Genomic DNA, 26,174 nt, shown 5'->3' on the forward strand with positions numbered 1-26,174 from the left:
GAAAATTTTTATGTGTAAGGGATGCCAGAATTAAAAAATTGATGAGTCAGCATAATGTACACCTTCAAATTTTTCCTGGGGAATCTCTCTTTCCAGTTACAGATTTAACATGTGTAAACTGAGAAAGCTTTGATACGTGTTGAACTGTACATTTATTTTTCTTTCATCTGGGGTTTTCCTGCGAGCTTGAGATATATAATCCCGGTGAATATAAGAGAGTCAGAACTTCTTCCTACCCTCATAATATGGTGGTAAGGCATCAGCCTCTGTTCACCTTTTACAAATTGACCAAAGGTATCTGCAGCTGCCCACTTGATTACAGGTACACCCATGGCCAATCAACTCCTACCACTGGTGTCATCACACCACCTCATACCTGCTGTTAGAGCTCTCAATTTTCTCTGGGGTCTTAGTGGAGTCAGAAGTGCTGCTTGCCTTTTCCTGTTTTCAGCGGGCTTCTTGATGAATCAGTATCTTTTTTTTTGTTTCATATTTTTTTGTATTTTGATGTAATTATTTATATAGAAAAGTTGTTGTATATGTATGTGTGTGTTAGTGTATCACCTTATACATTCCACATTTCTAGATCAGTCATCATCATACTTGACACACTGATATAAGATGACATGAAAGATATGAAACAAGTCTTTATGTGGATGGGGGTTAGGACCCTACCATCCAATTTCTTTGGATTGGGTGTTGAAGGAGGTAAACGTAAGTCTTGGAGGGAGGGGTGTTTGTGCAGTCTGGGGGATTAGAGGGCCTGGGAAGTGAGTCAGTTGTTTGCTGATGATACAGCACAAGTGTGGCAGATTTGAGTGTGGAAATGCAGATATTATGATCAAGTGTGTGCGAGGTGATAAGTTGGTCAGGAAGATATGCAAAAATGGTAGCTGAATAGTTTGACGGATACTGTGAAAAAATTTTTGGTCGAAGAATTGTTTGAGATCAAGATGCTTCCGGAACAATTCAGGATCAGATGTAGTGGATGCATTTTATTTTTGGAAGTGATGTGTGTGGACACTTGTATCACTACACACATCAATCTGGTGTTCAAAGCGAGAAAGTAAGAAGCACTTAGCAAGGATGTGTATGTTTCACCTAAACACTGTAGATATGAGTTTAGGATTTACAGAAATGAGCTGAGTGGCAATATTCACCAGATCCAATCCATGTATTTCATAATCAGTTAATGGTAATGGAGCAGTGTAATGTCTTTCCACAACAAAATCATATGTATGAGATCTTCATCACCCATGTATCTGTCTGTCTGTTTGTGTACACATTCTTGGAATGATAACTCAAGAACAGTGCATTGCAGAAATTCGTAATTACACTATAACTACTTCCTGTACTGCATAAATTTTCATACTAATTAGAAGTCATTTTATTGTATTGCAAATGTGATAGTGGTTTTGACTGTTAGGAAGATTAAATGTGTTATGCATTTATCAAAGAAGTGGCATAGAGAATTTTGCAAGTTCGTTTATTTTTTGTTATTATTATTTTTTATCATTAAATTTAATTATAAATTAATTATACTTAATCGCTGTCTCTTGCATCAGCAAGGTAGCGCAAGGAAACAGATGAAGAGTGGCCCAACCATTCATATACACGTTTTTATTTTTGTTATACTTAGCCACTGTTTTCCATGTTAGTGAGGTAGCACAAGAAAACGACGAAAGAATGGCCCAACCCACCCACATACACATGCATATACATAAACACCCACACATGCACATATACATACCTATACATTTCAATGTATACATACATATACATACACACATGTACATATATACACGTACATAGTCATACTTGCTGCCTTCATCCATTCCCTCGCCACCCCGCCACGCATGAAACAAGGTAGTGCTACGAAAAGACAACAAAGGCCAGATTTGTTCACACTCAGTCTCTAGCTGTCATGTGTGATGCACCGAAACCACAGTTCCCCTTCCACATCCAGGCCCCACAAAACTTTCCATGGTTTGCCTCAGACGCTTCACATGCCCTGGTTCAGTCCATTGACAGCACGTCAACCCCCGTATACCACATCATTCCACTTCACTCTATTCCTTGTATGCCTCTCACCCTTTTGTATGTTCAGGCCCCAGTCGCTCAAAATCTTTTTCACTCCATCCTTCCACGTCCAATTTGGTCTCCTGCTTCTCCTTGTTCCCTCTGCCTCTGACACATATATCCTCTTTGTCAATCTTTCCTCACTCATTTTCCCGTATGTCCAGACCATTTCAACACACCCTCTACTGTTCTCTCAACCACACTCTTTTTATAACCGCACATCTCTCTTACCTTTTCATTACTTACTTGATCAAACCACCTTACACCACGTATTGTCCTCAAACATTTCGTTTCCAACACATCCACCCTCCTCCATACAACCCTATCTATAGCCCATGCCTCGCTGCCAATTAACATTTTTGGGACCACTATTCTGGCAAATGTACCCATTTTTGCTCTCCAAGATAATATTCTCTCCTTCCACACATTTTTCTTTGCTCCCAGAGCCTTTTCCCCCCTCCCTCACCCTGTGACTCACTTCCGCTTCCATGGTTCCATTTCCTGTTGAGTCTACTCCCAGGTGTCTAAAACACTTCACTTCCTCCAGTTTTTCTCCATTCAAACTTACATCCCAGTTATTATTATTATTATTTATTTATTTGTTTAATTTGTTTATGGATGGGGTTGTTAGGGAGGTAAATGCAAGAGTTTTGGAAAGAGGGGCAAGTATGAAGTCTGTTGGGGATGAGGGAGCTTGGGAAGTGAGTCAGTTGTTGTTCGCTGATGATACAGCGCTGGTGGCTGATTCATGTGAGAAACTGCAGAAGCTGGTGACTGAGTTTGGTAAAGTGTGTGGAAGAAGAAAGTTAAGAGTAAATGTGAATAAGAGCAAGGTTATTAGGTACAGTAGGGTTGAGGGTCAAGTCAATTGGGAGGTGAGTTTGAATGGAGAAAAACTGGAGGAAGTGAAGTGTTTTAGATATCTGGGAGTGGATCTGGCAGCGGATGGAACCATGGAAGCGGAAGTGGATCATAGGGTGGGGGAGGGGGCGAAAATTCTGGGGGCCTTGAAGAATGTGTGGAAGTCGAGAACATTATCTCGGAAAGCAAAAATGGGTATGTTTGAAGGAATAGTGGTTCCAACAATGTTGTATGGTTGCGAGGCGTGGGCTATGGATAGAGTTGTGCGCAGGAGGATGGATGTGCTGGAAATGAGATGTTTGAGGACAATTATTATTATTATTATTATTATTATTATGGATATTATTATTTTCACTTGAGGTGGGACATAAGGTTACACAAGTAGTCTTATTTCCATTCTTGAATAAGTATTAGAATTATTGATATTGTTATTGGTAATTCTTCACATGAATACAGATTCTGCTTTTTCATATTGGAACTTAATTGGTCATGAACCTGTTTGACCGAAAAAATATTATGAAGAGTTGGTTTTTATCCTACCCTCTTTACTGTTCTTGACTTTGACAGATTCAGGTTTGCCTTGTGAAGTTGATTGACAGTTGACAACTGTATTCAAATGAAAATTTACAACCACTTAGACAATCAACTGTAAATACATAATACCCCAGAGAGTCTTAGGAAATGTAAGAAGAGGAATATGAAAGGGAATGTAAGTAAAAGTAAAGTGTTTGCATTTGAGGGAGAAGATTGAGGATGAACATTGTAGCTTGATGGCTAGATGTCATAGAGAGGGTTAGAGACAGGTATGGTATGCTGCCAGCAAGAGGGAGGGCTCAGGTAGTAGAGTGATGGTCCCTCCCATGACCCCTGCAAATTTAAGGCATATTCTGACTACACTTTATAGTGTGACTCTCCCACCAGTGAGAGGGAGGGCTCAGGTGGTAATATATTAGCCCTTCCCGGTACCCCAGCTAACTCCAGGATTATCCCATTCCCAACCCTTGGAGCAACCTAATAGGTAGACACAAGCAAGGCTTATGATCCTGATGGCATCCTTCCTTGTGTGCTGAAAGAGTGTGACTGAACTTGCACCAGTGCTTGCTCATCTGTTCCGTTTCTGTTTAAAAACCAAACTTTTCCTTCTCCTTGGAAGTATGCATTGATACATCCCATCCCTAAGAAGGGTGTTTGTTCTGACCCCTCTATCATCCTGTTGCTTTAACATCTACCATTTCCAAAGTCTTTGAATGCCTCCTCAACTCCCATATCCTTTAACATTTTGAAAATCAGTCTTCTCTCATATCACCTTCAGGCAATATCCACTGATGACATTTTTCCTAGCTTACTAATGTCTGGTCATCATCCTTGAAATTTTTTGGGGTTGTATATAGTTGTCCTTGACATATCTAAGGCTTTTGACAGGGTGTAGCATCAGGGTCTCATCCCTAAGCTCCCCTCTTCTGGCTCCCCCCCTTCACTTTGCTCCTTCATATTTGGCTTCCTCTCTGGCCAGTCTATCTCGTGTCATTGTTGATGGATCAGCCTCCCATTTTCTCCGACAACAGCAGTGTCCCACAAGATTCTGTCTTGTCCCCTACATTTTTTCTCCTTTTTTTCAACGATTTCCTCTCCTCCACAAATAATCCACTGCACTCATACGCTGACGACTCAACACTGCTTTCATCCACATCTTTCAATTCTGCTCCCTCTTCTCTCACTCTATCTGCATTTCTTCTTGATAGTTTCCTCGATAAACTCAGACTTTGACAGGATATCTCATTGGGGTACATAAATTCTCGTTAAGTTTGATTCCTCCAAGACCCAGTTTCTACCCATCTCTGTTGAAACTCCTCACAGTTTTCATCTCTCCTTTGACGGTTCTGTAATAATACCTCTTGACTCATTGAGCATACTTGTGACTGTAACATCCACACTTTCTTGGGAGACTCCACATTATAGGAATAGCTAAGTCTGCCTCTTAAGAAACTTGGTGTCCTGTTTAGGTGTCAAAACTTCTTCTCGTCTGTACAGTTGCTCCGTTTATACAAGGGATTGATTTGTCCTTGTATGGATTACTGCTCTCACGTTTGGAGTGGTTCTAGCTCTGCATCCTTACTTGACAGAGTTAAGTCAAAAGTGGTCGACTTATAAATTTGTCCCAGGCTAACTTCCGAACTTGATCCCCTTCCTTGCCCTACTCCACAATGTTGATTCACTTTCCTTCTTTTATAGGTACTACGTTGGTTTTTGCTCCCAAGAGCCTGGCTGCTTTTGTTCCCACACTAGTAGCTATACTAAGCAATACTTTGCAAGCTGCCGTGTCACATGATTATTGTGTGGCCATCAGCAACTCGAGGGTGGGCTGTTTTGATACCTGCTTCTTTCCCTGTACGTTGAAGCTCTTGAACTCTGCTTTCTCATGTCATTTCCAGTAACTATGACCTGGCACATTTCAAAAGACAGGTTTTTCACTTTCTCCAGAATTCATAAATACTTTCCCCATGTCTTTCTGTTTCATAATTCTCTCTCCATATTTCAAATAAGGCCCAGCCTTTATGTGGACTTTTGTCTGTGACTGGAGCCATCAACATGAAAAAAAAGAAAAGAAAAAGACGAGTAGCGTTGAGGGAGTTGAACTTTTACTGAAATGGTTTAGACATATGGAGAGGATGACTAAAAGGGTATATGTGTCAGAATTGGAGGGGACTAGGACAAGGGGAGACAACTGGAGATGAAAGGATGGAGTGAAAAATGTTTTAAGGGGTCAGGGTCTGAAAATGTAGGGGGATTTAATGCATTCATGAGATAGAGTGAATTGGAATGATATGGTATACAGGTGATGTACTGTCAGTGGACTGAACCAGGGCTTATGAAGTGGTTAGGCTTGGGGAAACCACTGAAAGAGATGGTATACAGGAGGTGATGTACTGTCAGTGGACTGAACCAGGGCTTATGAAATGGCTAGGCTAGGGGAAACCGTTGAAAGAGCTTGGTTGTGGATAGGGGTCTGGTTTTTGTTCATTATACTAGACAGCTAGAGAACGTATGTGAGAAAATGAGGCCATTGTGCCTCATTTTCTTATGTTCCTGGCAGTACATTGCTAACGCAGGAAGTGGCAAACAAGTATTGAAAAGATAGTTATTTTTATTATTTATTATTATTATTATTATTATTATTTATTCTTGGATAGTGGAAAGGAAAACTTACCCTGTATTTCCTACTTGTTCTAGAAGTTGATGAATTGGGGTGGGAGTGGGTTGCTGAAAATCCTTCCATTTTGTTTGATTACTTTTTGACAAGAGTGAACAAAGTAAGGAGCCAAGAGAGGATTTTCCCCCTGATGTGCTTACACATATTCATGATGTTACTGTTACCTCACTGAGGCAGGAAATGGTGAAAAGGTATGAAAGGAAAGAATTATTATTATTATTATTTTGGTGAGAGGGGTAAGTCTGCAATCTGTTGTGGATGAGAGGGCTTGAGAAATGAGTCAGTTGTTGTTCGCTGATGATAAAGCGCTGGTGGCTGATTCAGATGAGAAATTGCAGAAGCTGGTGACTGAGTTTGGTAAAGTGTGTGAAAGAAGAAAACTGAGAGTAAATGTGAATAAGAGCAAGGTTATTATGTTCAGTAGGGTTGAGGGACAAGTCAATTTGGAGGTAAGTTTGAATGGAGAAAAAGTGGAGGAAGTGAAGTGTTTTAGATATCTTGGAGTGGATTTGGCACCGGTTGGAACCATGGAAGCGGAAGTGAGTCACAGGGTGGGGGAGGGGGCGAAGGTTCTGGGAGTGTTGAAGAATGTGTGGAAGGTGAGAATGTTATCTCGGAAAGCAAAAATGGGTATGTTTGAAGGAATAGTTGTTCCAACAATGTTATATTTGTGGTGTGAGGTGGTTGATCGAGTAAGTAATGGAAGGGTAAGAGAGATTTGTGGTAATAAAAAGAGTGTGGTTGAGAGAGCAGAAGAGGGTGTATTGAAATGGTTTGGTCACATGGAGAGAATGAGTGAGGAAAGATTGACAAAGAGGATATATGTGTCAGAGGTGGAGGGAATGGGGAGAAATGGGAGACCAAACTGGAAGTAGAAGGATGGAGTGAAAAAGACTTTGAGCGATTGGGGCCTGAACATGCAGGAGGGTGAAAGGTATGCAAGGAATAGAGTGAATTGGAACGATGTGGTATACTGGGGTCGACGTGCTGTCAATGGATTGAACCAGGGCATGTGAAGCGTCTGGGGTAAACCATGGAAAGTTTTGTGGGGCCTGGATGTGGAAAGGGAGCTGTGGTTTCAGTGCATTGTACATGACAGCTACAGACTGAATGTGAATGAATGTGGCCTTTGTTGTCTTCCTAGCGCTACCTCACGTGCGTGCGGGGAAAGGGGTTGTCATTTCATGTGTGGTGGACTGGCGACGGGAATGAATGAAGGCAGCAGGTATAAATTATATACATATGTATATATGTATATGTCTCTATTTATTTTTTATTATTTTGCTTTGTCGCTGTCTCCCGCGTTTGCGAGGTAGCGCAAGGAAACAGACAAAAGAAATGGCCCAACCCACCCCCATACACAATGTATATACATACACGTCCACACACGCAAATATACATACCTATACATCTCAATGTACACATATATATACACACACAGATACATACATATATACCCATGCACACAATTCACACTGTCTGCCTTTATTCATTTCCATCGCCACCTCGCCACACATGGAATACCATCCCCCTCCCCCCTCATGTGTGCGAGGTAGCACTAGGAAAAGACAACAAAGGCCCCATTCGTTCACACTCAGTCTCTAGCTGTCATGCAATAATGCCCGAAACCACAGCTCCCTTTCCACATCCAGGCCCCACACAACTTTCCATAGTTTACCCCAGACGCTTCACATTCCCTGATTCAATCCACTGACAGCACGTCAACCCCGGTATACCACATCGATCCAATTCACTCTATTCCTTGCCCTCCTTTCACCCTCCTGCATGTTCAGGCCCCAATCACACAAAATCTTTTTCACTCCATCTTTCCACCTCCAATTTGGTCTCCCACTTCTTCTCGTTCCCTCCACCTCCAACACATATATCCTCTTGGTCAATCTTTCCTCACTCATTCTCTCCATGTGCCCAAACCATTTCAAAACACCCTCTTCTGCTCTCTCAACCACGCTCTTTTTATTTCCACACATCTCTCTTACCCTTACATTACTTACTCGATCAAACCACCTCACACCACACATTGTCCTCAAACATCTCATTTCCAGCACATCCACCCTCCTGCGCACAACTGTATCCATAGCCCACACCTCGCAACCATACAACATTGTTGGAACCACTATTCCTTCAAACATATATATATATATATATATATATATATATATATATATATATATATATATATATATATATATTTTTTTTTTTTTTTCATACTTTGTCGCTGTCTCCCGCATTTGCGAGGTATATATATATATATATATATATATATATATATGTATACATTGAAATGTATCGGTATGTATATGTGCGTGTGTGGACGTGTATGTATATACATGTGTATGTGGGTGGGTTGGGCCATTCTTTCGTCTGTTTCCTTGTGCTACCTCACTAATGCGGGAGACAGTGACAGTATGATAAATGAATAATAATATATTATTACATTATATTATAAATAATATAGATATAATTATTATCATGATTATTATTTTTTTTTTTTCATACTATTTGCCATTTCCCGCGTTAGCGAGGTAGCGTTAAGAACAGAGAACTGGGCCTTAGAGGGAATATCCTCACCTGACCCCCTTCTCTGTTGCTTCTTTTGGAAAATTAAAAAAAAAAACAAGAAAGGGGAGGATTTCCAGCCACCCGCTCCCTCCCCTTTTAGTTGCCTTCTACGACACGCAGGGAATACGTGGGAAGTATTCTTTCTCCCCTATCCCCAGGGATATTATTATTATTATCATTGAATTATTATTATTTTATTTCACACTTTTTTACCATTTCCTATCCAGTTAAGCATTGATAACATTATAATATATGACTGACCTTCAGAGCTGTTTGAAATTTCTCAAAATTTGGTGTGCATTTGTTTATTTTGTTGATGGATTTGCTTGATCTGTCATGAGCACTCCTGGAAGTATTGAGATTTAGACTAGATATAAAGGGCTTCCTTATTCATCCTTTAGAAAAGTCCACATTTTTTGGAATTCATAACTCATAGTTGTTTTATTCTTCAAGCAAAATGTAGCTCTGTATTGGTTTTATTTATATTAAGATCATGTCTGGATTTTAACTCTAGTGGATGGGTATCCTGTAGGTGATATTCAGTTATGTGGTTTTACACTGTCAGATCAGAGAGTCTTACCTGCTTAAGGGTTAGAGCTTGTTCACTTCTGAATTCCAGAACTTTTAATAAAAGTGCAGCATTTGTCATTATAATTTACAGATTAATGAACTCTAGATTTCAATTTTATAGGTTATATCAGCAAGAAAAGGCGAATTTGAGACGGGTTTTGAACGAGGAGGCCAAACAAGAGAACATGCGATGTTAGCTAAGACTGCAGGAGTAAAACACCTTATTGTTTTAATCAACAAGATGGATGATTCAACAGTGCAATGGTCTGATATTCGCTACAATGAATGCAAAGATAAGCTGGTTCCCTACCTCAAGAAGGTTAGTTGTTTCATTGTATTTTCAGTATTGTTTACCTAAGTCTGACAGCAAGGCAAATGGACCTCTCTTCAAAAGTTTTGTTTGGAATATGGGTAAAAATATTCCATGCAATTCTGTCATGACACTGCCATCACAACCATAAACAACCATGGTGATCATATTCAACAATGATTCTTTTCTGTATTTATATATACCTACTCATTCTTAATACTATTAAGTCTTACAAAAGTGCTATTTTTGTCTTTTACATAACTTGGCAGACATACAAGGATTGCCTTGTCTTTTGTTCTTGTCTTTAATCTGTCTGTGTCTACATATGGAGATACACTTCATTTTGTTTAACCTTCATCTTACCCTTGGTCACAACCAGAACACTTTAAATCAGATACTCAAGAAGCATTTTACTGTTGTTAACTCACATAGCTCATTCATTGTAACTAGATTTTCCTGTAGTGAGAACTGTGCACTAGCCCTGCCTTTTGGCATAATGTTTTAGGAGCAATAGATAGAAGTATCCTGGGGATAGGGGATTAAGAATACTTCCCACGTATTCCCTGCGTGTCGTAGAAGGCGACTAAAAGGGGAGAGAGCGGGGGGCTGGAAATCCTCCCCTCTCGTTTTTTTTTTTAAATTTTCCAAAAGAAGGAACAGAGGGGGCCAGTTGAGGATATTCCAAAAAAGGCCCAGTCCTCTGTTCTTAGCGCTACCTCGCTAACGCGGGAAATGGCGAATAGTTTAAAAAAAAAAAGAAAAAAGATAGAAGTAGTAGGTAGAAACATTTAGGCACGAGCATTAGATGGAAATATAGAAATAGTAGGTTGAAGTAGTAAGTATGAAACTAGGCAGGAGCATTAGATAGAAGTAATCAGTAAGAACCACAGGAAACAATGGATTAGGGTTGACCTCTGCCAGTGGCTTGTTTAGGGTGAGGCACTGAAGGCTAAGAAGTGGCACTGTTCACTAATTATGGAGACTTTATTGTAAGGCCACCTCCTTGAGGGAGTTCCAGCAGGGTACAGGCATCAAAGGTATAGATGGATAAATTCACAGAAATTAAAGAACTGAAACAGCTCTCATCAGATATACAAACATCTGAAATTAAATTCTAGACCTACGTGAGCTACTCTTTCTCAGTTTCCTCCTGGATTCCTCCCATTTCTCTGCCATTATAAACACTAATTCAGCTTATCACTTGACTGAAGTGACCCTGATGCCTTTTTCAAGCTGAAGATTATGAGCACTTATTCCATTGTCCTGTTGTGGCACATTTCAAAAGACAGGTCTTTCATGTCCACAAAAATTCATAAATACTTTTTCTTGTATTTTCTTTTTCAGCTTCATAATTCTTCATTTCAGTTGAGGCCCAGCCTTGATGTGGACTTTTGTCCGTAACTGGAGCCTTCAACTTAAAAAAAAAGGTAAAAGGTAAAGAACTGAAGGCATAAGACCCAAAAGTTTAATTTGGATTTTGCCTGAGTTTTGACATGGAAAAAAATGTGTGTTAATTTCCTGATAAAGAAAAATCACCCTTTGGCAATGAAACTTCATTGTTTTTCTTAGCAGCTAAAGACTTTAATGGCATAGGATCCCTAATTTCAGTTTGTCTCTTATGAAAAGGTTTAACTTGGAGTGTGGCTCATAAGAAAATTCCACCATTGGCCATGGAACTTTAATATAAATTTTTCTGATAATCTCAAAATTATATCTCCACCCATTCTTATTTCATTTCCAATAACTGCTGAACTGCAGTCAACATGAGTGTTCTGTAAAGCACATTTTATCATGATCATATTGTATGCCTTTTGTAAATCTAGCAATGCTGTCTACTCTTTTTTTTCTTTATTTTTTTTTTGACTGCTCGTAACAGTACACGGTCAGATCTCTTTACTGTGAGTCCAGTTTGCTTTTCATTGACAAGTTGTTAAGTGCTGAATAATGAAGCAGTTAAGACAAATTGTAAGGAGTGTTGCATATGTTAGAGTTGGGAAGTCATGGTATATTAGTAACAGTTTAATGACATCAGGATGCTGTTACAAAAACCAGGGAAGTCAAGTTTATTAGTGAAGTGAGTAGTGAAACTTTGGTAAGAGTGAATTTAAGGTAATGGAAATTTAAGGATGCTGAAGTCAAGCAGGTTTTTAAGATATGCATTTATGAAATAATTTTGAGTGTTGGATATAGGGAGTAATGAAATTTTATTTTGATTACTGGAGTCATAGGAAGAAGTTAAGTTTTAATGAGTATGAAGTCATTAGTGAGTTTTGAAGTCAAAGGGATGAGTGAAGTCATGGGTATTATGGATTTTGGGTTATTAGATTGTGGATGTATTTTTGTTATGAGAGGTGTAAGATGTAATTACTTTTGGTCATTTTCATAGGTGTAACCATTTCATACAGGAATGCTCTACCTTCCTTTCTGATAGTTTTTGTTTATTTTGATTTCTTCATAGCTCACCAGGTTCATTCCTATTTTATCATGAAACATGGTTATTCATTTATAGCACTCACTTTCTTCCTTTCCATTTAGGATAGCACCAAAAATTTTAAGTTTCCTATGCTCAACATAGTTTTTTTTTGTGAATATGATTGCCGTCAAGGCTAGGGGAACTATCCTTGTGAGTTTTTTCTCTCCACAATGAAACTGTGCCTTTCTTTATAGCACATAGTATTGCACTCACAGGCCAGAAGATAAAGGGATAATAAAATTTTTAATTGGCATTGTTTGCTGTGCTATGCACATAACTAATGTCGAGTTTGGGTCTGGGCCTTGCTAAACCGTATTTCCTTGGTAGGGTCTTCCTGTGTAAGTGAGGGATGATGCAAAGGATATCCTTTCGTAGTTTATGATTTATATAGGTTCAGTGAAGATACTCAATCATATGCTTCAGTCATAAGTTCTAAAGTTGATGCTAAACTGAGATAAACATGTTGCCAGTACAGTATTCTGTTGTTTTTTTTACTTGAAAGTTTATTGTTTTTTTCTTCCACCCACAGGTTGGCTTCAATCCCAGCAAAGATATAATGTTTATGCCATGTTCAGGACTCACTGGTGCTAACCTAAGAGAACCAATTGATGATTCTATATGTCCATGGTATAAAGGCCCTGCATTTATACCATACATTAATGCACTACCAGCTCTTAGTCGTAATGTAAATGGACCTTTCATGATGCCTGTGGTAGACCGCTACAATGACAGAGGAACAATTGTCATGGGAAAAGTTGAATCTGGATTTTGCAAGAAGGGCGATAATGTTATTGTGATGCCAAATAAGGTCAGTTGATATATTTATTACCCACTTGTGTGCTTTGTACTTTCATCTCTGTAGATTAGGCTTGATCCCACATCAATGCTAGTCTGCCAGGCATTACCTGCTATTTGTAATTCATATTAGTCATCATAAGTCATTGAAATAGTCTGCTGGGTGTGGCTGTGGATGGTATGCTCAGGTTTGATGACATTATTCTTGACAATTGGAGAGTGGATATATGCAAATGAGGCTGTTCATTTGCTCACTGCCTTGCAAAAGCAGGAAAAACAATTAGATATTATGATTTATTTATATTTACCCTGGGACTAGTTTCTATGAAAGAGCCCTGGTGTTACTGAGGACCTCTTTTGAAAGGCTGCAATACTTCCAGTAGGAGGGAAGTTGGTCTCTTTGGAGGTAGAATTTCTTTGACGAGGGTGTACTTCCAGTGGTACAGGCTCAACAAAGGAGACTTCACTCACGGTGTAACCTCAAGCAGTTGGAGTTCAGTAACATGATTAAGTATGTTTATAGATACATCTATACTTATTTGCAGTTTCCCATCTAAGTTGCACCAAGAGCAGATGAATGAGCCCCTAAGACATTGGCTCATTCCTCTGTTATTTCTTTTGGAAATTGATAATACAAGAGAGAGATTTTCAGCACCCTGCTCCCACCCCATACAGTTGCCTTACCTGATATGTTAGAGATACGTAGATAGTATTCTTTTATCCATATCCCCAAGGATATATACACAGATATTTGTACATAAATACCCATACACATACATATACATAACATATACCCATATACTTATGTGTTGGAAAGGATCACAGTTGAGTGTGTGGTCATTCCTATGAGTCCATAGGGGAATGAAACACTGTAATTTTCCAAGTGCACTTTTGTGTAATAATCACATTATCAGGGGAAATACAAGAAAGAAATATAGCAGCCAGGTGATGTAAAGTGAAGAGACGTAGCTAGGATGCCTTCTTCCCTGATGATGTGATTATTACATGAAAGTGCATATGGGAACACATCGTGTTTCATTTCCCCATGGACTCGTAGGAATATACATACACATATACACTCATACACATATATATACACGTATGTATTCGTACTTGCTTGCCTTCATTCCCTGCGCCACCCCGCACCACAGTTAGCAGCATCGCTACCCCCTGCTTCAGCAAGGCAGCGCCAGGAAAACAGACCAAAAAGGCTGCATTTTCTGACTCAAGTCTCTGGCTGTCGTGTAATGCACCAAAACCACAGCTCTCTATCCACATCCAGGCCCCACAGACCTTTCCATGGATTACCCCAGATGTTTAACATGCCCTGGTTCATTCCATTGATAGTATGTCTGCCCCAGTATACCACATCGTTCCAGTTCACTCTATTCCTTGCACCCCTCACACCCTCATGTATGTTCAGGTCCTGATCACTCAGAATCATGTTCACTCCATCCTTCCACCTCCAATTTGGTCTTCCGCTTCGTGTTCCCTCTACCTAACTTATGTATCCTCTTTGTCAACCTTTCCTCACTCATTCTCTCCATATCAAACCATTTTAACACACTCTTTTCAGATCTTTCAACCACTCTCTCTTTATTACCACACATCTCTCTTACCCTTTCATTACTTACTTGATCAACCACTTCACACCACATTTTTTTTTTTTTTTTTTTTTTTTTTTTTTTTCTGTCTCCCGCGTTTGTCTTTAAACATCTCATTTCCAACACATCCACCCTCCTCAGTACAACCCAGTCTATATCCCATGCCTCACACCCACATATTGTTATTGGAACTACTATTCCTTCAAAGATACATATTTTTGCTCTCCGAGATAACATTTTCTTTTTCTGCACACTCTTCACTTCCAGAACTTTCTCCCCCTCCCCCACCCTATGACTCAGTGGGGTTAACGTGCTGTCAATGGACTGAACCAGGGCATTTGAAATGTCTGAGGTAAACCATGAAAAGGTGTGTGGGGCCTGGATTTAGATAGGTATCTGTGGTTTCATTGCATTACACATGACACCTTGTGTATGGATGTGAGTGATTGAGGTCTTTCTTTGTCTGTTTTCTGGCACTACCTTTCTGACGCATTGGGGGGTGATGCTGTATCTCGTGGGGCAGAGTAGTTTTACCCTTAGTGCCTGTGCTTCATTTGTGCTGATCAGAGACTGGTCTTACTTAGATCATTTAATCAGACTGGTCTTACTTAGATCATTTAATAGACTTGCTAAAAAGGAAGACTGGCATCTTGAAAAGAATTTTGATATATGGGAAGAGGTTTATATTTTTTATATCACTGAATTTGGTTTGTTTGTTTACATGGGAGTTGAGAGGTTGTATGCATTTTATCCATTCCTGTGGTATTGGAAATGGAATTAATCATATATATATATATATATATATATATATATATATATATATATATATATATATATATATATATACTTTATGACTTACATATGCCTAGATTTGTGTTATGTGTATGTTATCATATGATAATGATTTATTTTTTCAGTTGAGCTGTATTGATAATTTGATAAATATTTTAGAAGTTTCTGCCTCTTTAGTTTTAATTTAACATATTTTTGCTTCAGACCCCAGTCAATGTTGACCAGTTATGGAGAGATGACGATGAGACTGGATTAGTAAATTGTGGTGAGAATGTGAAAGTGAAGCTCAGGGGAGTTGAAGAGGCTGATGTTGCTCCAGGATTTGTCCTGTGTGATCCAAATAATCCATGCAAAACTGGGAGGATGTTTGATGCACAGGTATTTACTTTTCCAAAAATGATTGAATGGACCTGGAGGTGGTCTACAGTATTGTTACTGGAACACCTCAGTTATGAACTTGAATGTGGTTTTTACTTAAGTGCCACTTTCTAGAATACTTTCCATCCTTCTTTCATATATTTTCTACCCCATGCGATTAATCACAGTTCATCTTCATAGCTTTGCATACAGTCCACATTTCCAAGCTCTCACTTTCATGACTTCTTTCACACACATATCAAGTCATCTTTTCCTAAATGCACAACCGACTTTCACACTCGCCTCCAATAAGGAATGGTGAGACTTATAGTTGCCACCTTTCTCAGCATATTCACATCAAACATCTTTTTCATTGCACTCATTTCAGTTACCACATAATTCATTCATATCTATTGGTCCCCAACTTCAGTCACTCAAATATTATTTTGAAAGCACCAGTTGAAACTGTATTCTGATCACCATTCCCCTATTAATGTACTGTACAACAAGATTTTCTGAAGTTGAATTAACACTATGGCTAAATGTTTTTCAATTACACCCTCCTTTTCCTCATCACCCACCATTGGATTCAGATCCTTTAGCACTGAGATTCAGTTTCATGGATCAGAATTACTAAAGCACCCACTTCTTCGAAGTGATTTTTGCACTTCTCAAAATGAATTTTCTTATTCTAGGGATTTTTAGAATTAGGCCTAACTGTATTTATTATTTCTTGCAGGTTGTTATCCTGGAACACAAGTCAATAATCTGTGCAGGGTACTCTGCTGTCTGCCACATTCACTCAGTAGCAGAAGAAGTCACAGTCAAACTCCTAATATGCACAGTTGATAAGAAGACGGGAGAAAAGTCAAAAGTTCGGCCACGGTTCGTGAAACAGGATCAGGTACAATCACTGTGTTAGTGCCTTTTTCTGTGAAATTGGTACATGATTGTAGAATTGAAAGAATAAGAGAGGCCAGAGAATGCCTTTTGAGAAAATAGAGATGATGAATTAAAGAGAATATTTTAAAGGACTAATGGCTTTGTAGGAAAGGAAGGAGGCTGTACAAATAATGCTAACTGAGCAGTCTTATAGGGTAATCCATAAGCATATTAAACTGAAGAACTGAATTTGATGATTAGGTTGGTAGTGGAGTAACTCTTGTAGCAGGTTAATGGATTCACAACTTCTGCTCACTTTCCTTCATATGGTAACTGCTGCCTCCTCCTGTCACAGTACAGTTTACACTGTAGTAGATGGGTATTACTGCAATAGTTACATGACTGTATTCCTTATAGTATCAAGTATACATATGATATTGTTGCAGTCATGTATAAGTAGTAGACACTAATCAGTGAGTAGGCCTGTGTATTGTACATTATCTTAATATTCTGTACACACTAGAAAATTACTGACTGTGCAACAGGTAAATATCAAGGGTTAAGAGCATATTCTCTTTGTATTTAAATGGTTAATGGGTCTCCACCTCCCACTTCAATATCCCCCCTGGGACCATATCCATCCCGCTACCTACACCTGGCTATCTCATGAAGAGCCATCCCCATCGCTCTCCATCACAGCATATATGCAGTCCAGCACAATTAAGTTATTAATGTATTTACATGACTGTATAGATTATCTTGGGTACATATAATATTGTTACAGTAATGCAGTAGTCATAGACAGAGATGGGTAAGTGGTTTAAGGTGAAGATGGGTCTGTGGCAAAGTTGTATTATGTTACTGTTGGTGTTTAATCCGTTTATGGTGGGGGTGGTTGGTAAGAGAATGTTAGGGTCTTAGAGAAAGAGGCTTTAAAGAAAGGAGGAGGTCTGCAATTTGTTGGAGGTAAGGTACTTCAGGAGAGGTAAGTCAGTTGTTGCTTGCTGATGATACATCTCTGGTGGTATATTTGAGAGAGAAACTGCTGAAGATGTTAACTTGGGTTCGGAGAGTGTGTGGCAGGAGAAACTTAAGCTAATGTGAGTAACAGTATGATAATGGAGTTTTGCAGGAGAGAGAGAGACAGGTTGGTTGGAGTGCCACTTTTAATGGAGGGAACCTGGAGAAAGTTGAGTATTATAAGTGCATGGAAGTGGAGATGGTAGCAGGTGGAACTATGGGAGCTGAATTGAGCCATGGTGTGTGAGGCGACGAAGGTCCAATGAGCACTGAGGAATGAGTGGAAAGAGGGGTCACATTTATAAGAGATGATTGATTTTCTTTTCATAAAATGCAGTGAGCATAATTCTTTTATATTGCAGATAGCCATTATGAGGTTTGAGACCTCAGGAGTTATTTGTATGGAAGCTTTCAAGGACCACCCACAACTTGGACGGTTTACATTAAGAGATGAAGGTAAGTTTCTATATGTCATTGGTACTAGGCGATTAGTTGGTGAATAATACATTTTTATGAAATACTTCACCATTATCTCTAATAATTTTGCATCCTGTAAGTAAGTGTCTCAAACCAAATATATAGATCTTACATGTAGGAGTAGCTTTATAGTCTTTACTATCACCATTATGCTTTTTCATTTACTTTGCTGCAAAACTTTATGCTTTTTATCCTGTGTTTGCCGTTAGCTCAATATGTAGTTTTACTGTTTTGTAATTTTATGTTGCTTACCTCCATCTTGGTGTAACAAAAACAGGCCCATATCCCTTTTAGCTTCTTTTCTGGCCAAAAGAAGGAAACTATTCATTACTGTCATTCATATTATTGAATAAATAGTTGAAGATATTTTCTTATCATGTCATCTTGTACATCATTTCTCTGTCACCATGTATGGACATGTAGGCATTACCCTGTAGCATATATCTGTTGTTTGTGTTATGTGCAAACCTTATAGTTCATTATTTCTAAATTATCTGAAAGTTTGATGTTTAATTTGTGTTAGTAGTAACTATCCAAGATAGGTAGATTTACATACCTAAGCCCAATACACGTTATATGTTACTCATAACTAATTTACTTGACACGTACCAGTTGTTTTATGTAGTTTTAACCAATATCCAAAACTTTAAAAGTGGAATAGATTATATGATTATCAGTACAAATAACAGTTAGTAATTGAACCAGGGCTTATGAAATGGTCGGAAGAAATCACAGAAAGGTCTGTGGGGCCTGGTTGTGGATGGGGAGCTCTGGTTTTAATGCACTGTACATGACAGGTAGTGTCTGGGTGATAGTGAATAAAGTCATTCTCTCATCTGTTCCTGGTGCAGCCACACTAATGTGGGAAATGGCAAACGCATGAAAATGCAGAATAAGGAATAATACTGTAGTAATTGTTTCTTTTGAAATTAACTGAATTTTAAGTAGTTGACATTTTACTTGGGAGAGAGAATGGGAGCTTGCCTAATACGCATCATTTTATGATATATATATATATATATATATATATATTTTTTTTTTTTTTTCGCTGTCTCCCGCGTTTGCGAGGTAGCGCAAGGAAACAGACGAAAGAAATGGCCCAACCCACCCCCATACACATGTATATACATACGTCCACACACGCAAATATACATACCTACACAGCTTTCCATGGTTTACCCCAGACGCTTCACATGCCCTGATTCAATCCACTGACAGCACGTCAACCCCGGTATACCACATCGCTCCAATTCACTCTATTCCTTGCCTTCCTTTCACCCTCCTGCATGTTCAGGCCCCGATCACACAAAATCTTTTTCACTCCATCTTTCCACCTCCATATATATATATATATATATATATATATATATATATATATGGGTGATTGAAGTATGTGATATTTTTTCTAGCAATGGCAGGAGAGAGCTGTTGACTTCGTAGGGTAATTGATGGGAATTCAAATGAGTATTAGTAGTCAGTAGGAACATCAGTTATTAGCCTCTGCAAACACTGCTCTAGAGTTTCCCTCTGCCAATGGCCTGTTAAGGGTGTGGCACTAAAGACTAATAGTGGCACTAAAGTTCATTAGTTATGGAGAAACTGTTGCTGAGGCCACCCCCTTGAGGAAGTTTCAGGAGGGAACAGGTGTCAGATATATACATATATGTACATGTGTGTGTGTGTGTGTGTGTGTGTGTGTGTATTCAGATGAAGGTAGGAACCATTAAGCCATTAATTTACATTAGTAGAAATGAACTGCATCATCATTTGATGATAGCAGCTTAAAGGTTGAAATGAGCTCATTTTGTAGGAGGAGCAGAAGCAGACACTTTATTTTTAGCTGCACTTATTTATAGTTGGGTGTTGTGTTTAATGCAAACAAATTTCGTACTTTTCTTTTCATGCATAGTCAGTATTTCCTGTTTTAGTGAGGTAGTGCTAAGAACAGAGAAGTGAGCCTTAAGAGAAAATATCCTCACTTGGCCCTCTTTTTTTTCTTCTTTTTGGAAAAGTAAGAAATGGGAGTGGAGGAAATCCCCCCCCCCCCCTTTATTGTCTTCTTCGACACGCAGATAATACATGGGAAGTATATATTTAATGTTCTTGGAAAATTCTGTCCTTCCTAAGGGTTCTTGTACTTTATATGCATCCCCTCATGTGGTTCATGTTTCCTTTATTTAAAGTGTACTCCTACCAGTTGGTGAAAAATCAACACTATTAGTCAGGTTAGGTTAGGTTAGGTTATCTGTCACAGTAGGATGGATCTTTTAGAGTGTCCTCCATAGTAAAATTCGAAGATTTGTCCATTGACTGGGTGCCTCTGTCAAGCACATTCCTACATTCTGTCACACCACTCTACTTGTCTGCTACCACTTGCCTCTTGCTTTTAGTTCCCACTTCTGGTTTTACACATATGTACTTGCTGTTATCATTCTTACACATCTAAACTCACCAAGTGCTTTCATTAGTGCTGCACCCTTCATGATATAATGATATATTTTCAGCAATATTTTTATACCCTTACTGCTGCTGCCAGATATCTATTTCTGCTGCTTACGTTATATGGTTATACTTGCATGCATTGGACCTGCTAATCTGATGTGACAGGAACATTTTCTTGGGTGTCCATAATTGTGGGTTTGTTTGTCTTGGTTTACAGTATTTTGGGTTGCATGTCTGACAAAAATTGCCACACCTAATAGCTTCGTATTTTCGTAAGCTTTGGCACTTTGCTCGTCTTTCAAATTCGCATGTGATATTATGGCTTGATTTTTCTGTTTTTGCTGAATTTAATGGCCAGATTTAGAGATTCTTGTATTATATCCATTTGTTTATCCAGTCTTGTTTTTTGTTGTTTTTTTGGCCAGCCACCATTTTTTTATATAAGTTTTAGTGATATTTAGAAAATTTTTCTTGTTTGTACCTTTTATTATTGCGTTTATTTGGCATTTCCATTGCTAGCTCCAACCTATCTCCTCCCATGATTTTGTGAATTGATTTCCCAAAGTGTACTTTTGGTACTTTACCTTTACCTTTCATCCATTTGGTCCATTGTAACTCATTTTACCCTTTGTGGAAAGGCTTCATATGCGCTAATGACTTATCTTCCCTATGACGCTCTTTTGAGTCTTTTCAGTCCTCAGCTAATTAATGTCACTGCCATATGGTGAATGTTGAGTGCTTCATAAATGCTTTTCTTTTCTAGCATTCACTCAAATATGATCAGAAACGCAGAACTGCATTTCCAAGTGATTGTTTGTTTCTCTGATGTTGCATCACTTGATTTTTTTTTTTTTCAATTGCCAGTTTTTGCATCTCATCCAGACTAGATTATTAAGGTATCTGCATCTGCCTAGTCTGTCAGTGATCACTTACCTCCATGCTTATCTGAAGACATCTATAGACTATTCATCCCTTTCCATTTGGCGTTACTCTTGTTACATGACATACTTTGTCATCTTCCACTTTTTGCGACTTTTTTGCCCTATCACCCAGAATGGGATTATTTCCTTAGTTCACCTTCAGCCATATTGCTATGTCTCCTAAAGTGGGATTATTTCTTTAATCTTGCCTTCATCCTATATGTTGGTAATATATTTTATTTACCTCAGCTCCTTATATCTAATAAACTATAGAAGATCCATATTTATTGGTTCATGAATTTTTACTTCATATTTTTTCTTTCTTGTTTACCTTTTATCATGGCCTTTTTCCCTAAAGTAGTTGCTCCAAGCTTCATTGCAGTTTCTGTAACTTTCTAATTGCTGTATGATACTAGCTTTTTTCCCTCCTTTGCAGCTTATCTCTTTATCTCCTCATTTTTCCCACAGGATACATCTTAATGTGTTATGCTTTGTACAGCTTCATAAAGCTCTTTGTATCCTCTCATTCCAATTTGCTGCTGATAGGCCATAGTTTAATGAACAGAGCTGCAATATTTAAAAATCATGAGAATTAACTTCTTTTTGTATCTTTCAGATTGTGTTAATTTTTTTGTCCTTTTTATATTATTATTATTGGTATTGTAAAACCTACATATTTATATACTGTGAGAAACAGTAGTTGGTATCTGAGTTTAGGAGAGTGTGTGAAAGGAGAAATTAAGGGAGACTGTAAATAAGATTAAGGTTATTAGTATTAGCAGTGGAGAAAGACAGGTTATTTGGGTTTGAGATTGAACTGAGAAAACTTTTTGGAAGTGTTGTGTTTTAGTTACCTGGGAATGAACATGGCAGCAAATGGAAGCATAAGAGTTGAAGTGAGTCATAGGATGGGGGAGGAGGTGAATGTCTTGGGAGCAATGAGGAATGTGTAGAAAGAGTGGTCACTGTCTTGGAGGGCAAAGATGGGCATTTTTGAAGGTGTGGTAGTTCCGATGTTGTATGGATGTGAATCATGAGTTATAGACGAAAATGTCAGGAAGAGGGTGAATGTGTTGGAAATGAAATATTTAAGGACAATATGTGGTGTGAGGAGGGTTGATCAAGTAAGCATAGTTGAAGAGAGTTGAAAAGGTTGTACTGAAATTGTTTGGACTGACGGAAAGAATGAGTGGAGAGCAGTTGACAAAGAGAATGTATCACAAGTGGAGGGAACGAGGAGAAGGGAAAACTGAGCTGGAGGTGGAAGGATGAAGTGAATGAGGTTTTGAGTGCTCAGGGCCAGAACATGCATTAGGCTGTTGGGTGTGCATGGGATAAATTGAATAGGAGTATTGTGACGTACAGGGGACAACCTGCTATCAGTGGACTGAATTAGGGAATAAGAAGGAGATTTGGGAAACCGTGGAAAGGTGTGTGGGGCCTGGTTGTGGATAGGTGGCTGTGGTTTCAGTGCATAATACATGACAGGTAGGGAATGGGTATGAGTGAATGAGGCTGTTTCATTATCTGTTTTGGGCACTAACTTTTTAACATAAACAGCAAACAAATGAGAAAAAAAAATCTGTAGATAGATAATGATACTTAACACTTTTCTTTTTCAGGCAAAACCATTGCTATTGGTAAGGTTCTGAAAGTTGTGGAGTAAAATGTTTGGACCTTGGCGAGCCTTCAGTAAACTGTGCATCAAACAGCCAGAGATAATGCAAGGGTATCAAAGTAATGTGCAATGCCTTTCAATAGAGATTTTGCTCACATCAAGAGCTTAATGAATTATTTTTGAGAGGTTCATTTACATTAATCAGTCCTTGAAAATGCATGAAGATATAAACTTCAAATGAATCACATGAGAGCAGAAGACTCGCACAACTGGTCCATCCACCAAACAACTGAGAGAATCAAAGTGTGGGTGTCCTGCCAGAACCTCCACCTTTTCCCTGTACCTGCCATGCTCAACCCTCGAAGACAAATCTTCACTGCAAGAGAATGTGTCTTTCTACACCCACCATGTGGCAGGCTGTTCAGAGAGAAATTACGGTGGACGATATTACATGTAAATACAGTTGGTGTGGATTGTCTCTTTTTAAGACATCTCTAATGCAAAGAGGTTGCCAGAGATAGCTTCATGAATGTGGTTTTTGTGCATATAAAGTGATAAAGTTTTTAATGGTATGGGTAGGAGTATGGTAAGCAGTGAATCTTGAGGTGATCACAAGATCTGAATGTATCCAAGGATACAGCTATGCGCATAGACTAGGCCTAGCAGGTGACAAAATTCTTGCACCAAACTTTAGGAAATGTGCTGACCCCAGTCACACTATGCTGCAGTAGAAAACAGGTTTTTATTGGTCACTACAAGGGAATGCATTGTTATCTTGAGTGAAAGCATGATTACTTTTGACTGTGAAGAGATAATTGAAAGTGTTTACTGATGGTTACTAGCACAGCTTGATCATTGCAAGGAAAATATGAAGAACAGCAATCAGTTTTTAACAGAAACCTGCTAAAGCCTTCTTGACTGGACTGTGTGTTTAGCTCTTCTGAGGGTGAGATGAAATGGCAGTGGGTATTCCTTCTTATGTGATAAATAGCACATACAGGTCCTACGTGCATCCTTGCTTCCTCCTCTGTGCCTGTGGTTGCACGTTTTAGTGTTAACATGCAGTGGCTTATTTTTATGGTGGTTCTCCTTTTTGGAGTGTTACAGCTGTCTTGTCATTCGCACAGCTGGCCATTGGCAGGCTGTTTTTATTCCAGATGGCACAGAGGAGGAGAGATGGGACATTGCCTGTGCAGTGTGAGCCCAGTGCTACCGCTAATCTTGGAGTGAGGGCTCCAGAACTCCATAGCTTTTTGTATATTTTTTTTTATATATATATATATACATATATATAAATATAGCCTTCACCTTCAGGACTGGGAATGAGAAAAGTACTGGTGCTATGGAGTGTACTGGGTGCCTTGCTCTTTTCATCATTCGTGGCTTGTTCATGCGGCTAAATTGTTTAACTTTTGTTAAATTTGAGCAATTGTATGTAATTCCAAATGGAATTGCTAATGGTTCCCTATACTGTTCATAATGCTATATTTGTTTTGGCTGTTTATTAGGCTTAATGAAAAAATAGGTTAGTGTATCACATAATTTTTTGTATTCCAAGAGCTGCCAGTAGCCCTTGTATAAAGAGTTATTTATATATTTGCTGTTGCAAATTTTTTCTCAATAACCCAAGAAATCTTTTTATTGTGGTTATCCTGTCTAAATGCAAAACTTGTTCGAATATACAGGATGTGGAGGGTGACTATTGTTTTTGTGACCTATGTTTTTTAACCTTTATTAATGGGACTTAATGCTGAAAGCATGACTTTTTTTTTGTATTTTATCTTTATCATTTGTATAATAGTTCATTGCCTTATTAAGAGGGTTATCTTTTTCTCTCCATGTATATCCAATAGGATTCCGAATTTAAAGTAGTTCCCTCATTTAGAATTTTCACAGAACACTTTGTCATTGCATATCCACTCTCTCTACATGTGGACACTCAGCAGCTTTACTCGGAACAGTTTGACAGGTAGTCTGTATGTTGGTGTGATTATCACATCAAAAACAGTTTTCTGTTGGATTGTTATCTGGAGAATGAGGTAAAAAGAGTGTAGGTAAGGGAAAAGTCATTGTGGTCAAGAAAGTAAATCCTAATTAAGAGAGACTAGGCAGGAGTGGAATATTCTTTTTACACCAGTTTTCCTATTGAATTAGTTTCATTTGCAGTAGAGGCCAGTTGAGTTACCTCCTATAAGCTAGTTGACTGTGATCTTTGTACATTCTTTGGTTTTGTTTTCAGAGGATGACCCATAGCAGCTACCTTCCTTCTCAAATGGGAAGAGTGCACTGAATTGAATACCTTCTCATATCTTTTCTCCATACATTTAAAAAAAAGTAAATTTTTATAGTTACAGCAAATGCATAGTAATACTGAATTAGGTAATTAGAATGTTTGTAAATTTGAATGCAAAGTGGTTATGTTTAGTGCATCAGCCTAAAGGAACTGGGCAATCTTGCCCTTTTTCAGCTTGTGGAGAAAGGAACCCGAGTTCTGTAAAATTCTTGCAAAAGATGCATGCATTTGTGCAATCTTTCCAACCCTTGGAAAAGGTTTGGTTTAATGATGAGGGAAGGTAGATAGATAAGGAGAGATAGGGTACACACCTACAATGTGATTTTGCATTGATGGCAGGGATAGCATGTAAGAGAGAGAGAGAGAGAGAGAGAGAGAGAGAGAGAGAGAGAGAGAGACATGTGCAGGATGGGGAGTTAGGATCTGTATTATTGATTAGAATGAGAAGAGGGATTATGAACATGAATTTTAGAATTTGGGTGGAACATTTTGTAGATAAACATAAAAAATTTAAAAGTCATATAAATTGCCAGTGATCCTAGTAATGAAAAGTTGAAGTTAACTGAGGGGGGGTGATGAAGTTACTGCCACCTCCCCCACCCACCCATTCATTCCACCACAATGGGCTCTGTGATGATTACTTAGATTTGTTGTTATTTTGTGTAACTTTTTAATTCTGTGTTCAGCATTTGTATATTACATCCTATTTTGATAATGTTCACCACCGGTATAATAGAATCATTATCAGTAAGAGATGAGGAAAGACCTGAAGGTAGTAGTTAGTAGGCAGCCAACGACCAGGGAGGTATATTACCTTTACCACCTGCCTGGGTATCAGGAGGGTCAGTGACATCTGCTCAGTGAGCCAGCACTGTAGTGGTTGTCAAGTA

The 26,174-nt window shown here is 38.6% G+C and overlaps 1 protein-coding gene across 4 annotated transcripts in view; it reads left to right on the plus strand.

Annotated features, from left to right (window-relative positions):
* Positions 1-24,690, plus strand: part of eRF3 (eukaryotic translation release factor 3) — a 35,415-nt gene extending 10,725 nt beyond the window's left edge. For all 4 annotated transcript variants that reach the window (XM_071659592.1, XM_071659593.1, XM_071659594.1 and 1 more), the window contains exons 5-10: positions 9,423-9,620; positions 12,614-12,892; positions 15,480-15,653; positions 16,372-16,536; positions 17,897-17,990; positions 22,996-24,690. In XM_071659592.1, coding sequence (XP_071515693.1) covers positions 9,423-9,620; positions 12,614-12,892; positions 15,480-15,653; positions 16,372-16,536; positions 17,897-17,990; positions 22,996-23,039 — 954 coding nt within the window. In that variant the 3' untranslated portion in view covers positions 23,040-24,690. The remainder of the gene's footprint in view (positions 1-9,422; positions 9,621-12,613; positions 12,893-15,479; positions 15,654-16,371; positions 16,537-17,896; positions 17,991-22,995) is intronic.
* Positions 24,691-26,174: the final 1,484 nt, after the last annotated feature.

The sequence above is a fragment of the Panulirus ornatus genome, chromosome 68 (genome assembly GCF_036320965.1).
Source record: "Panulirus ornatus isolate Po-2019 chromosome 68, ASM3632096v1, whole genome shotgun sequence".
Classification (NCBI taxonomy): Eukaryota; Metazoa; Arthropoda; class Malacostraca; order Decapoda; family Palinuridae; genus Panulirus; species Panulirus ornatus.